This window comes from Jaculus jaculus, chromosome 1 (genome assembly GCF_020740685.1).
Source record: "Jaculus jaculus isolate mJacJac1 chromosome 1, mJacJac1.mat.Y.cur, whole genome shotgun sequence".
NCBI lineage: Eukaryota > Metazoa > Chordata > Mammalia > Rodentia > Dipodidae > Jaculus > Jaculus jaculus.
Window position 1 is genome coordinate 231,073,315 of NC_059102.1, and position 15,128 is coordinate 231,088,442.

At 36.6% G+C, this 15,128-nt stretch overlaps 1 protein-coding gene across 2 annotated transcripts in view; it reads right to left on the reverse strand.

Moving 5' to 3' along the window:
• Positions 1 to 15,128, reverse strand: part of Itfg1 (integrin alpha FG-GAP repeat containing 1) — a 181,114-nt gene that overhangs the window by 158,714 nt on the left and 7,272 nt on the right. For both annotated transcript variants that reach the window (XM_004664834.3, XM_045132791.1), the window contains 3 exons: positions 13,034 to 13,179; positions 11,504 to 11,561; positions 9,311 to 9,385 (listed from right to left, as the gene is read on the reverse strand). In XM_004664834.3, coding sequence (XP_004664891.2) covers positions 9,311 to 9,385; positions 11,504 to 11,561; positions 13,034 to 13,179 — 279 coding nt within the window. The remainder of the gene's footprint in view (positions 1 to 9,310; positions 9,386 to 11,503; positions 11,562 to 13,033; positions 13,180 to 15,128) is intronic.

A 15,128-nucleotide genomic window follows, 5' to 3' on the forward strand; every position in this document is an offset into this window, starting at 1 on the left:
CCTGAAATCATAGGTTACTATAGGAAAATCCCTGTGCTAAAGGGTAGGATACCTCCCAGTGAGGTGTTAGTCATGGAGGTCCTTGAGGTACCCAAAGCAATAGAGCCTATTGCCACTGAGCTTGGTTTTCCCATCAGAATGTGCTGGTGATACTCTACTGGTGATACACACCAGTAGAACCTGCAAACTACAAAATCGATCAGCCACATAAGAGGTGCCTAGTAGTGGGGATAACTAACTGCTTTCTCACTGGATTTGAGACCTGCTCCACTGAAGGAATTCATGCCTGGAACTGAAAACCTAGTCAAATTCCTATCATGCTAAATAAGACATCTGCATCATCCCTCCCATGGCTCAGGGAAGATTGTGAGACAGGGACCAGGAAAGATGTAAGAGCCAGAGCATAGAAAGGAGTGCTTTGGAACAGTATGTTCAGGGCATGAAGTGGCTGTTGCATTCACAACATCAAGGTGACTGCTGTTACCTGCAAAAGTCCTGCACAAAATACAGCCCATCAACATCCCATCATGGATGGTGGAGTATGCCAGAAAACAAACAAACAAACAAACAAAAACCTATCCAAGTAGGAGTTGGAAAGGACGAGTTCAGTGACAGGGTAGGGGAATTAAGAAAGGTAATGGGAGGGGATTATGATCAAAGTATATTATATACATGTATAAAAATTATCAGTAAGTTTTTAGTTGGTTTACTTTAGAACAATAACAAAGAATAAGTCACTAAGTGATAGGCTGAGTCAAAATTCCTCATAAAGATGTAGTTTACTTGGTCCATATATCCTTTACAACCTTGAATTCACTGCTAAAACTTATTTTTTTTTAAAAAAAAATTAATTAGATTTCCTATAAAAATCTGGATTTTTATCTTCAAGTATAGTATTCACTGGCTATTCTCTAAAGGGGCTGGTATGGATAGGCAGCCATAAAACTCAATCTGGACAGTTACTCCTTTTGATTCTTTTGACATTTGAATTTGTAGCTTCTAAAAACAACTGTATTCTTACAGTCTTGAACATTTCAAATCAGATGAAATTTCTTCATATTACTTTAAGTTTCTATTGGTCACCTGTGCTCTGCCATTTTACATTGACATGACTTGAAAGACAGTAGCTGACCCTTGTATTCCACACATAATGACTACTTAAAATTCTGGTAAGTTACAAAGGAGAGCAGAAAGGGAAGAACTATTTCTTTTTGCAATGCATTTAAAGATGGTTTGAAATGATACATATAGAGTTGTCCGTCAGAATCAAAACCACTCGAAATTTAGGTAACTTGATTTTTCTTTCTGACTGCTTTCAATGTTTTTCCTTTGGTTTGTGTGTTTGGTAGTTTGATTATAATATGGTGAGGAGAGGTTCTTTCCAGGTTTTGTCTGGCTGCTATTCTAAAGGATTCCTGTATCTGCATTGGCACCTCTTTCCCAATTTGGGGGGTTTTCTTCTATGATTTTGAAGATGCCTGCTATGCCTTTGGAGTGAAATTCTTCTCCTTCTACTATGCCCTGAATTCTTATGTTTGATCTTTTCATAGTGTCCCGAATATCTTGAAATTCCCACTCATACTTTTCTATTAGTTTGTCTTTCTCTTTGTTGGACTGTATTACATCTGCCACCTGGTCTTCTAGCTTAGATATTCTGTCCTCTCCTTCATCCATTCTACTGGTGAGATTTTCTAGAGTTTTTTATTTCATTAACTGTGTTCTTCATTGCTCGTAATTCTGACTGGTGTGTCTTTATTATTTCTATTTCCTTATGTGTCCTGTGTTTTCTTTGATTCCTTTGATTTCCTCTTTCATTCCTTTGATTTCTTCTTTGAACATATTTATAATCATTCTTTTGAAATCTTTCTTAGGCGTTTCCTCTAACACATTCTCACTGGAGGTCATTTCTGATGCATTAATACTTTTTTGTGGATTTATATTGTCTTGATTTTTGGTGTTTCTTGTGTTATAATGTATATATTTTTGCATCCTGCATTATTTAATGATTGGATTTTCTATTTAGCTGGGTATTAATTAGATGTATCAGTCAATCTGATGTTATATAACTTCAGGGTAGGACCGTAAGGCATTAGCTGTGGCTCTCAAGACTCTCAGAGTATCTACAAAAGTGAACCTAGGTGTTGGGTTTGCCTGCTATGAGTATTCAAGTAGGCTGAGTGGAACCAAATACAGATAAGTTTCTAAAATTTAACTAAACAATGTACACTTTCAATGAAAAACAGCGCATAGTATTTACCCAAGAGTAGGTATTATGACAACCAGATCCTTTAACTGTCCCTTAGGGTGTGTGGTGCGCCACCCACACCCTTAATCCTGACAACAAGGAGGCTAAGATTTCTGATCTGTTGAGCGTTCCAAGTCAGCTTGAGACCAGGTGAGACCCTTCCCTGGTGCAATCCCAGTTACCTCTCTCCTGCTTGGGTTCTGCTGTCAGTTCAAGTTGGCGTGGTCAGGTCCCTGGACTGCTGCTCTGTTTGCTGGAGCTGGGCACTGGCGGTGGGGGAGGGGAGGCTGCTGATGCTGCTCTAGTTTTCTCACTGTTCCATGTATTCTTCTACCTTGTGATCTGTTCCTCTATTGTTCACTGCTGTTCTCCCTTCTCGTTTCTTGAGTTTCCGGTGTGATTGGAAAAATCCCCTCACCTGGCTTTTCCTGTGGCTCAAACTGAGCCTGGCGGCTTTCTGGCACGACATGGTCCGCGGACCTGCCGGAGCTGCTTCTGCCAGCCTGTGTGGGTTCTGGATGCTCTGGATCTCTTACTTCTCCACTGCTGTTTCAATATCCTATATACCTCACTTTTTAGTAAAAGTGTGTATTTTGCTGAGTTGTTTTTGGCTTTTTCGCCCCTAGGCTGCTTTGGCGTGGTACCTACACTGCCATCTTAACCGGAAGTCCCACCACTTGCAATTTAAAGTTACATAAGTCATTCCTCCTATCTTTGTTGAAGGTGCTCTATGTACACATCATAGTTTTTCAACAATAAGAACAAGATAATATTTTTCAGGGAAGTGAAAAGATATAAACTATAATCTCATGTAAGTGTTCAACTCCTCTTGAAGGTTAAGGTCACAGATAAAAACTGGTAACAATTCAAAGCAGGCACAGATGAAGAAACAGACAGTTTGAAGCCATATTAAATCTATTCACTAACACTTTTGATCTTTGTAGAATTTCAATTATTACCTTTCCCCCCACAGAAAACATAATTATGTCAAAGTGTTCTAATTTGTGGGCATTATCACCCTTCATCTCAAAGAATAGTATCTATCAAAGGATAAATTTACATGTAATTAATGTCAACTGCAGCTTTTGGTTGCCTATGGTAACTATTCTATGAAACTATTGCTAATTTACCCTCTTGTCAATGATCACCTTATACTTAAGATGTTAAGGGAAAAACAGTTAGTGGGAGATAGGTTTGGCATGAAGAGGAATCTGTTTGTAGCTCAGGAATCTTCAAACATTTTTGCTCAGATATGTTTGAAAAGAAATTTGAAAAACTATGAACCTCCTAACACACCACTTACATTTCCAAGCAAGTAATTAAAATGTTTTCAACAGTTTAAATTGCCACAAGGTAGGTAATCTTGTCTAATTGACTTACTGAACATTTAACATAAAACAATTTTAAAAATACAATCAATGGAATTTAAATCTAATATTGACATTTTCATTACCACCTCCCTGTAAAAAATCCAACCTATCATAAGTGTAGGATCAAGGTCTTTAATATTCAGAAGTTGAACATTTTTCCAGTTTAATATTTGATCTTATAATGCTACTCCTATATTTTTCCTAGAGTGCTTTATATAATATAAAATGTCTTCAGATGAAGTCTTTTTAGTGATTACTCTAGAATAATTCTCCAAAGAAAAATAAAATGATCTAGAGATTAAAAATATGATTTCAATTCATTTTGTTTGAGACCTCAGTGTTCAAAAAATCTGAGATTGATTTATTTTATCTATTAGCATGCAATTAATGAAAACACGTATAGCAGAATAACATATTACATTAGATGTATAATTTCACTGTAAATACATTTTAAAATAGGTGAACTCAGTATTAATATATTGTTAATTACCTATACTTTATTTGCTCTTGAAATAATGGTTAGAACAAGAAAGAGAATTTACATAAAGTGTATTCCTTCGTTTCATTTTTCTAGACCTTAATGCTAAGAAATTTCTTCACAGTAAATAGAATGAAAGGGTACTTATTATACCAATGACTCAATTTTTTTGAAGTCTTTAGTCATAGGTCAAAAAATCGCAGGTATCAATCACCAAAATAATTTCTAGAGCTCTACCAATTAAGGTTTCTTTTAAACTATTGAAAGCAAGTTACAGGAAAGCTTCTGACTTACAAAAAGAGTATAATCCTTATAGCAGAACTATTTCTTTTCTCAGCTTCTAAGAAGTATAATAAAGCACTACCCAGACTTATCAGATAACTATTGTCAATTATTCTTCAACTAGTGCCATCTCATTTAAACCCATTACAGTTTTTCTTTTTGAGACAGGGTCTCTTGTAGACCAGGCTGGCCTTAAGTTCATTATGGAGTTGAGGATGACTTTGAACTTTTGATCTTTCTGCCTCTGTGGAGTGCTAGGATTACAGACATGAGCCACCATGCACTCAGGGTCTGAAGCATGCCAGATAAGAACCCTACCTAAAATGAACTATTTCTCCATCTTGGGAATCTTTTTCATTACATCATTCACAATATTATATACCTGAATAAAATGTTTCTATAATACTGTATCCTTAAAACATTTTCATCAAATTCTACATGAAATTTATGAAACCATCTTTAATTCTCATGTGCCATAAGGAGGTTGCAATTATATATTTCAAAATATCTTCTAAAGATATATACTGAACTATTTATAAATTAAAAATTTCTGAGGAGGGGGTAGAAATGTAAAGAAATGGGAGCAAAAGGTGTGTCTAAGACAATAAATGGCCATGAATCGGTAATTATTAAAGTTGATTGATAAGTATGTTACATTCAAATTCACTGTTTATTTTCTCTACATTATGCTTGAAAATTTCCATAATAAAAGGCAAAAATATAAACAAACTTAGAGCAACAGAATTTACTCATTTAATTTAGGGAAGTAGTCTACCATATAAACCAATTAGAAAGACAGGGCCTTGATGTTAAATCATCTCCAGATGAAAGTTACTTTCTACAAGAAAAATAGCTCTTAGTTTTCCAATTCAAAAAAATATGTTAATATGTTTCAAAGAATATTACAAAAATGGCTGGGAAATTACAGAAGTTATTTGTAGAAAATTTCCTAAAAGCAAACAAAAGGAAAATAATGCAGAGCTGATAAAACTATTCATTTTATTAAAATGGGTTTTAAGAATAAAACAAGAAAGCAATATATAAGCAAAATATATATTGAGTTAACTTTAGCAATACAATGCAACATAGTAAAAATAATTTATTTTTATATATAATGAAATTATATAAGTATAATGATATAGAAAGATATAGAAATCCTTTGGTAAATTTGTGGTCATTCAGGTCGGGGTCTGGCTTTTAGAGTATAACAGTTAAATAAGGAGAGTATAGGGCTGGAGAGATGGCTTAGCAGTTAAGTGCTTGCCTGTGAAGCCTAAGGACCCTGGTTCAAGGCTCAATTCCCCAGGACCCACGTTAGCCAGATGCACAAGGGGGCGCATGTGTCTGGAGTTCATTTGCAGTGGCTGGAAGCCCTGGTGCGCCTATTTTCTCTCTCTCTCTTCCTCTTTCTCTGTCACTCTCAAATAAATAAATAATAAACAAAAAAATTTAAATTAAAAAATTTAAAATTTAAAAGAAGAGTATAAAATCAGAAATAATCCTATTTCTTTTTCATCTCATTAAATAAAAACTTTATATGATTTTAATAAAGAACATATATGCTGAAAAACTTATTTACAAAAAATTTAATAGCATACAGAAAATAGTAAACATAAGATTTTTATAAAGAAGACATTAGGGTTTTTTTTTTTAGGGGTATTTTTTGACATGACTTGAGCTATAATGCTGCTATAGAAAAATGTCTACGGTGGAATATGCTGCCTCACTTGGAAGATGAGGCAAGAGAGGACTGGTGCAAATTTGAGGCCAGCCTAGAGTACAACGTAAGATCTTGTCTAAGAGGAAAATATGCACCTAGGAAAAGTAAGGAATCTGACATACTCATGTAAATAACACAGTTATAGTGAAAACAGGTACATATTTAACTAGAGCAATTTCAGAGAAGAGAACTTATACTTGATTTCCTTAAAATAATCTGTACTTGCATATGCCTTTCCCATTCCTTTATTAAAATAAACACAGCTATTGTGTTCTATACTGGCCACACTATTTATCTCAAATGCTCTTTTGCATTTCAATTTTGCCGTGGTTATAATTGAGAGCAGGGTCTATAATCCCTGGCCCTACTGAATCATAGCTGGTCCTCTTCTTTATTTTGATTAAAAAAAAATGCAACAAAAGTGATACTATTTAAGTTCTAGGACTGAACTTTAAGAAATTAGCAGCTCTGCCCATACTTTATCATGAAGTCCAAGCTACCCCTATGCATATGAAGAGAGGCTTCGTGAAGAAAAAACACAGAGATCCCTGTATGTACAGGGGTAGAACTCAGGGTTTTGTGAATGTAAAATCACATTTTAGCACTGACTATACCCACAACTCAAGGAGAAATTATTTTCTATGAATTCAAACAATTTCATGCTTTGAATTGGTATCAGAACAAATCACTCAGAATAGGGTTACTTTTGTACAATCTGCATCTGAAGTTATCAGTTACCAGATACTTAATAACAGATTATTAATAATTATTACTAACAATGATTGTTACTCCATTTTGTTGAGGATACAGAATATAATATACAAGTAACACAAATGAGCCTATGTTTAGGCAGAATAAATTTTAAAAGCTATCCTATATTAAGAAGCACTAGTGAAAATCTAACATAGAATTCAGATCGAATAAATAAATTATGATACTATGACACCAACTATTTTTCTGGTAGAGATTTATGTGCAAAATCTGTAAAATAGGGCTGGAGAGATGGCTTAGCGGTTAAGTGCTTGCCTGTGAAGCCTAAGGACCCTGGTTTGAGGCTTGGTTCCCCAGGTCCCACGTTAGCCAGATGCACAAGGGGGCGCACGCGTCTGGAGTTTGTTTGCAGTGGCTGGAGGCCCTGGCGTGCCCATTCTCTCTCTCTCCCTCTATCTGTCTTTCTCTCTATGTCTGTCGCTCTCAAATAAATAAATAAAAAATGAACAAAAAAAATTTTAAAAACATCTGTAAAATATTAAAATTTTGCTTTCTGAATTATTGGAAGTAGCTGTATCACAAGTTTTAATTTCCAAGGTCAAAATAAATCCAACAAAAGACATTTCTCTGATAGGAGATTAGCAGGCTGCAGAGATTCAAGCAGGGGATGAGAGTCCCTGGGGAGGAGGAATGGCAGGAGCAGGGCTAGCTGAGAAGACTGGGCGAAAGTGTAGCATGGGAAACTAAAGCTGGACTTCCCCTCCAACCCCCAGAGTGACCAGCCCAAAGAACGTGTGACCAGCACTACCCCTCGTGAGCTACCACCAGAACCTGGCCCAATCTCTACAGACACAGCTATATGCCTAGAAATCATATCTAAAAACATATGACATTTCTAAAACAGAAAAAAAGTGTTAGATTTCCAAGTAATTGGTAGAAGACAGATTGATAAAAATATTCTTTGCATTTCCTTAAAAGTCACTTAAAAATGCTCTTGGGGGGCTGGAGAGATGGCTTAGCGGTTAAGCGCTTGCCTGTGAAGCCTAAGGACCCCGGTTCGAGGCTCGGTTCCCCAGGTCCCATGTTAGCCAGATGCACAAGGGGGCGCATGCGTCTGGAGTTCGTTTGCAGAGGCTGGAAGCCCTGGCGCGCCCATTCTCTCTCTCTCCCTCTATCTGTCTTTCTCTCTGTGTCTGTCGCTCTCAAATAAAAAAAAAAACAAACCAAAAAAAACAAAGAAAAAAAAATGCTCTTGGGCCTTCTGGTTGTCTCCTTGGTATGTCCCCCACCTTTCCTTCTTTTTATTTTTCCCTCCCTATTCCTTTCCCTCTCTTCCTCCTTCTCTCTTACACATTAGAATAAAGCCTGAAACTCAAAAAAATAAAAAAATAAAAAAAAATAAAGAAAAGAAGCAAACATGCTGTATACATATGAACTAAGTTTTGCCTAATCAGTTACAGAAAACAAAATTAACCCAGTTGAAGGTGTTTCAGGAAAAGCACCTTGTCATCACTAGTTCTTGAGTTGGGAGGGAAGTTCTATTGAAATGCAGAAGAATTACAGAGTAGACCTATGAACTATAAAATTCCAGGCAGTTTTTCCTAAAAATGACATACTTGAATAGTATGAGAGACTAAGCATATGTACTGTCAATGATAAAATAAAGTCACACCTAAAAGGAGTGCATACATTTTTGGGGGGTAATTACTGATTATAGCTTTTTCCAAGGTAGGGTCTTGTTCTAGCCCAGGCTGATCTGGAATTCATTATGTAGTCTCAGGGTAGCCTTGAACTCTGTAATCCTCCTACTTCTGCTTCCCAAGTACTGGGATTAAAGGCATGCACCATCACGACTGGCTGACTTTATGTTTTTATGTTACAAATAAAAAAGAAACAAAGCTTATCAACTAAAGTCTAGGAACTAACAAGTCCATAGTAGGTCCACTCAAGAATGTAGCTAACCATTCTGATTAAATTAAACCCAACCATTTCCAAAGACATCTAATGAACCTATATTTAAATATAGACTTGTACAGTTTGCATCTCTAATATCCAGTGTGATATAAAGACTATGTTGGTCCTATTCAGAAAGCAGCAATAGTGCCAGAGAGATTTCTCAGTGGTTAGAAGCACTTGCTTCCAAAGCCTGACATCCTGGGTTCAATTCCCCAGCACCTAAGTAAAGCTGGATGCACAAAGTGATACACATATCCGGAGTTCATTTGCAGTGGCAAGAGACCCTGGTGTACCCATTCATTTTCATTCTCTCTGTTTGCAAATAAATAATAAATAACATAAAAGTATTTTTAAAAAAGGAATCAATTACATACCAAATCTAAACTCTTTGTAAAAGCTTGTGTATTGAACAAAATGTAAATTTTTATAAAACTAAACCTTCCAATGAATTGATTTTTCTCCAAAGATTTAGTGAACTGTTTAGACATAGTCTCTATAGCAGCAACAACCTTATGATTAATTACGTGACTATTCTTATATTTACTTACCCTCCTAGAAGTATCTGTGGTTGGCTGGATTCATTAGTGATACCAAATACATCAGGAATTAGATCACCATTGAAGCTGAAAAGAAAATATTTTAAAAAGTTAGCTGGCATTTTACTAAAGTATCATTTCTAATTCAGCTTAAAAAGTGGGGAAATTCAACTAAAAGACAACTTTGAGGAGGTGTGAAAAACAATACAATACTCACTAGCATCTCACTGTAGCCAATTAAACAGAAATGATATTTGTCACTTCTAGGCTGAAATGTTTTATTTCTGTTATTGGATGCATGAGCACTCATTAACCCGCTGGAGTAACTGCGACAGCCTTCATTTGCAATGACCTCCTAAAAAGACAGAGGGGTCTCTGATAGCCCAGTATCCTGAGAAGTGACATAAAGCACAGTCTACTGCTGACCCAGACTGGACACACTGTCCAGTGAACAAGCAAAAAATTCTTAGGTTTTAGATATTGGGGTTATCTGTGAGTTCTGTATCATCTAGCTCTCAGCTTTTTCAATTGTGGGATATAAACCCACATGGTTTGTATGGGGTTGCATACCTGAATATGGGGGTTGTGAAATACTGGGCAATAGCAAAAGGTTCCTGAATGTCCAATGATTGATCAAAAATTAATTCAAAATCAAAAATGTGGTGAATCTGAGATATTCATGGTGTTACTTGTTTCTAATGGTTTTCTCAGTTTTTAGCAGCCTTGGTTCTGAACACGTAACAAGCGTACTCTGTGCTATACATGCCATGCCGCTTAATATCAATGAAGGCTGCCTCCAGCGCCAAGGGAAAAGAACCAAGACGAGTATACATTACGAAGTACATCGCTTTGATTAAACATACCATGTTTTCTGCTGTTATAGAAACACAATGGCTTCACTACAGAAAAAAAGAAATTTTCTTACTGTCATTTCTCAGGACATCAATATCACATTACAAAGTATCTGGAGTGTATTGGGTTATGTTTGATTTGAAAAATACCTTTAAAGTTGCTTACTTAAGTTTCATAAAAATTTGTTAAAGAGGAGTTTGGCCTGAGATTAGATGAACTTCCAACAATTTCTGAAATGACCCTAAACAGGTAAATGCATTTATGTGAAGCAGCATTCACAGCATGGTTAATTTTAAGATACAAATATTGATCATCTTGGGAAAATGCTGGAAATGCTCCACATCCTGTTCTATCAAATATTCAACCAAGACTTAAGTGTTTATGTAAAAATAACAAGCAAATACAAGTCACTATATGTAAATATGATCTAGTCTTACATAAATGACAAGATTATATGCATACCAAAATTGTTTTAAAATAAGTTTATGATATATTCATAGTAAATATACTCATATACATTTGGTTATTCAAGGTAGGGTCTCACTCTAGTTCAGGCTGACCTAGAATTCACTCTGTACTCTCAGGTTGGCCTTGACCTCACAGTGATCCTCCTACCTCTGCCTCCCAAGTGCTGGGATTAAAGGTGTGAGCCACCATGCCTGTCTCATAGTAACTTTTTTACTTGGATACTTCTATTATATACGTGTATACTCAGGGTCACACAAAAATTTCTTGAGCAGAAAGGGGTTAAACATTTAAGCAGCCCTGTGCTGGCCTATTCTTGACAATGAAAGAAATAGCATTAATTCCTAGAAACTTTTGATAATCATGACCTGATATCACTGGACTTGGAAATAATCCAGAAAATAATCTCCAAGTGTTATAAAAATTCATATTAGCCATTAATCATTGTAATAACCACAAAAATATGCAACTATGAAAGAACTCAAGTTGACTGCCCTTAACAGACTTTGAATGGCTACTGACCTATTGATGTATGAATATAATTTTAATAACTGCAAGAATGAGGATTGATTCCCACAATCCACATAAAATGCTGGCTGTGGTTGCTTATGCTTATAAACCTAGCAATGAAGGGGCAGAGACGGGTAATTCTGGTGGCTTACAGGCCAGCCAGTCTAACCTACTTGGTAAATTCCAGATAGACAGCACTAAGGAACAATACCCAGGTTATTCTCTGGCCTTCCACATGCCTATGAGTGCAAGGATACTCACATATGCACCTCCACCCCCACCTCCACCCACCCACCCACCCAGATATAAATGAGAAATAAACATAAATTTAAAAAATTAAAAATAAAGCTATTCCAAATGGAGCAAGCATGTACTCACTCCATAATTAGTGGTTGGTCATGAAAAGTCCTATTGAGTATAGTCATATTTTTAGTATCTGTAAAGAACGAAATATAAATTAGTGGTATTTAATATTATTTTTGCTATCTACACTTCGGTAAAAGTAAACTTTTATGTTTTATAAGATGTAGCTCTAACTTTTTATTATATTTATGTATTTATTATTAGTTATCATTCATGAGACATATTTAACTATAAAGATAATTTAAAGATATTAACAGGATCAGCATGACAAGTTCCTTCTGGAGTCCCATCTATAAATTTCTTTTTTTTTTTTTAAATTATTTATTTATTTATTTGAGAGCGACAGACACAGAGAGAAGGACAGATAGAGGGGGAGAGAGAGAATGGGCGCGCCAGGGCTTCCAGCCTCTGCAAACGAACTCCAGATGCGTGCGCCCCCTTGTGCATCTGGCTAACGTGGGACCTGGGGAACTGAGCCTCGAACCGGGGTCCTTAGGCTTCACAGGCAAGCGCTTAACCGCTAAGCCATCTCTCCAGCCCATCTATAAATTTCTTACCGAAATCTTTCTCATATACAATTTATTTGGCAATTAACAAGGTTATTTTTTTTTGTTTTTTGTTTTTCGAGGTAGGGTCTCACTCTGGTCCAGGCTGACCTGGAATTAACTCTGTCATCTCAGGGTGGCCTTGAACTCATGGCAATCCTCCTACCTCCCTCCCTCCCGAATGCTGGGATTAAAGGCGTGTGCCACCACGCCCAACTAACAAGGTTATTTTGTAGACAATAAAACCAACACATGCAAGACTATCAACTGTCATTCCCATGCCTCTTTATTAGTTGTGCTTTGTATATAGTATTCCTTTAAATACTCATTGATTCAGTGGATGGATTAAAATTACTGTCTATATTCTCACATTTGATAGAAAATACACCTTCATTTGTCCCCTTAAAATCTTTATCATGATGATTAGAACTCAAAACACAGAATTTGCTGATATCCTTGCATTTGAGATGCTAGATCGCAGCAAACCTTGCCAGGCTGCTACACTGAATTTGAAAGGCATGAGGGAGGCAGAGGCTGTGCTTCTGTTTTTTTCTGCCTCAGTGTCTGCTCACTGAATTTGGTGGTATGAAGTGGCTAGGTGCACCGTCCACTTTGCTAATGTGAATCATAGCAGATATGGCATCTTTTAGGTGGATGTTGTGCAACTGGCCATTTCTGACAGCTAAAGGAGACAGAAGATTCCTTAATGGCACTGGGGATTGTTCGTGAAAAGTACCAACTAAAGTTCATTCTGTAGCCATCCCAATATTCCTAAAGGCCATTATAATATGTTAATAAATACCTCTTCTTTAAACTAACAAGAGTAGATTTTGTTCTCTGGAATGGACCATGGGCTGAAACCAAAAAATCAAGACAATAAACTTAGGGAGATTCTACAATTCCTGACATAGAAGGATAGCCTTTGCAACTGATTTTAAAACAGAAGCTTCATAAAAGCATAGGCATATTTTTTTACAATTTAAAATTTCTCAAAACTCACCTAATGTTTGATTTTGTCCCCAGAAGATAACAGCTCCTAATTCATTGTTGGCATGATTTTGGGGAAAATATGTGAGCAGAACATCCATTTGTGAATCTCCATCGTAATCTCCAGGGACTACACTTGTTATCAATGCACTGAGATTCCTAAAGAATGTAAAAATTAAAAAACCTCACATAAGTTACAGCAGAAGAAGACATTTGTATATTTCTACCATATAAATATTTCCAATGCAAAATTCAAATTTTCATAGATCTGACTCATTTCATTTTCTTCTTCCGTATCTTATCCTTTGTGTATATAGATCTTTCTTGTTTACAAAAGAGTTCACGATGAATGCAGAACAGTCTTACAAAGCACTATACATTTGAAATACATCAATAGAAAATTCATTTATATGTAAAAACTAGCTCATATAGTTTTTTTAAAAATTTATTTTTATTTTTATTTATTTATTTAAGAGTGACAAAGACAGGAAGAGGGAGAGAGAGAGAGAGAATGGGCGCGCTAGGGCCTTCAGCCACTGCAAAGGAACTCCAGATGTGTGTGCCCCCTTGTGCATCTGGCTAACGTGGGACCTGGGGAACTGAGCCTTGAACTGGGGTCCTTAGGCTTCACAGGCAGGCGCTTAACTGCTAAGCCATCTCTCCAGCCCTCATATAGTCTTTTTACTTAGTTACTTTGTGAAAGAGACCAAGATACTTCAATGGTCAGGATAAACGGAGGGTCAAAATTAGATGCTTAAGGGCTGGAGAGATGGCTCAGTAGTTAAAGGTGCTTGCTTGCAAAGTCTGATGGCTCTGGTTCAATTCCCCAGGACCCACATAAAGCCAGGTATGCACAAAGGAGCACATATGTCCCAAGTTTGTTTGCAGTTGCAAGAGGCCCTGGTGCACCCATTCTTTCTTTCTTTCTCTCTACTTGCTAATAAATTAAAAAAATATATTTTTAAAAAAATGGGTGCTTAAGCAGTAAAGAGTATCATTGTGATTTTATTAATTAAAAGGCATTATTTAAACCAGGTGTGGTGACTCCCACAAAAAATCTCAGTACTTAGGAGGCTGAGGCAGGTGGCCTGTTATGATTTCCAAGTCAGCCTGATCTACATAGTGAGTTTAGGACAGCCTGGGTATACAGTGAGAACATGTCTTAGCAAAACAAAACATACAGATAACAAAAAAGCAATAAAGTCATTATGAAATAATTTGGATTTTAATGTTGGTTGAATAGTCACAGTAAAAATAATTTTATTCATGAATGCTAGTCCAAACACACAATGAAAAATAAAGTTTTATAAAATATGACAATGCACCATTGATATATACATACATAATTCTTCATTTTTAAAAGAAGAATAAAAGCTGAGTATTATGGCACAGAGTTTTAATCCCAGCACTTGGGAGGCAGAGGTAGGAGGATTGCTATGAGTTAGAGGCCAGCCTGGGACTATAGAGTAAGTTCCAGGTCAACATGGGCTAGTGAGGCCTTACCTCACAAAAATAAAAATAAAACAGATAAATAAAAATTCTAACATTATTTACACTCATCTGAAAAACTTAACATCATGGTATTGCACATAGCATTGTTTCTGACCAAGGAACTCACTTCACTACCAAGGAAGTATGGCAATAGGCTCATGATCATGGAATTCACTGGTCTTACCATGTGCTCCACCACCCTGAAGCAGTTGGCTTGATAGAGTGGTGGAATGGCCTTTTACAGAAATAGCTACAGTGCCAACTAGGTGGCAATAGCTTGGAGGGCTGGGGGAGTGTCCTCCAGTGGGCTGTATATGGTCTGAATCAGCGTCCTATATATGGTTCATGGGTCCAGGAATCAAGGGGTGGAAATGGGAATGGTCCTGCTTACCATCACCCCAACTGACCCATTAGCTAAATTTTTGCTTCCTGTTCCCACAACCTTACATACTGCTGGCCTACAAGTCTACAAGGGGGGAGTGCTTTTGCCAGGAGGCACAAAAAACATTCCATTGAATTGGAAACTAAGACTTTCCCCTGACCACTTTGGGCACCTGATGCCCTTGAGTGAACAAGCTGAAAAGGGAATTACAGTGGTAGCAGGGGTGATTGATCCA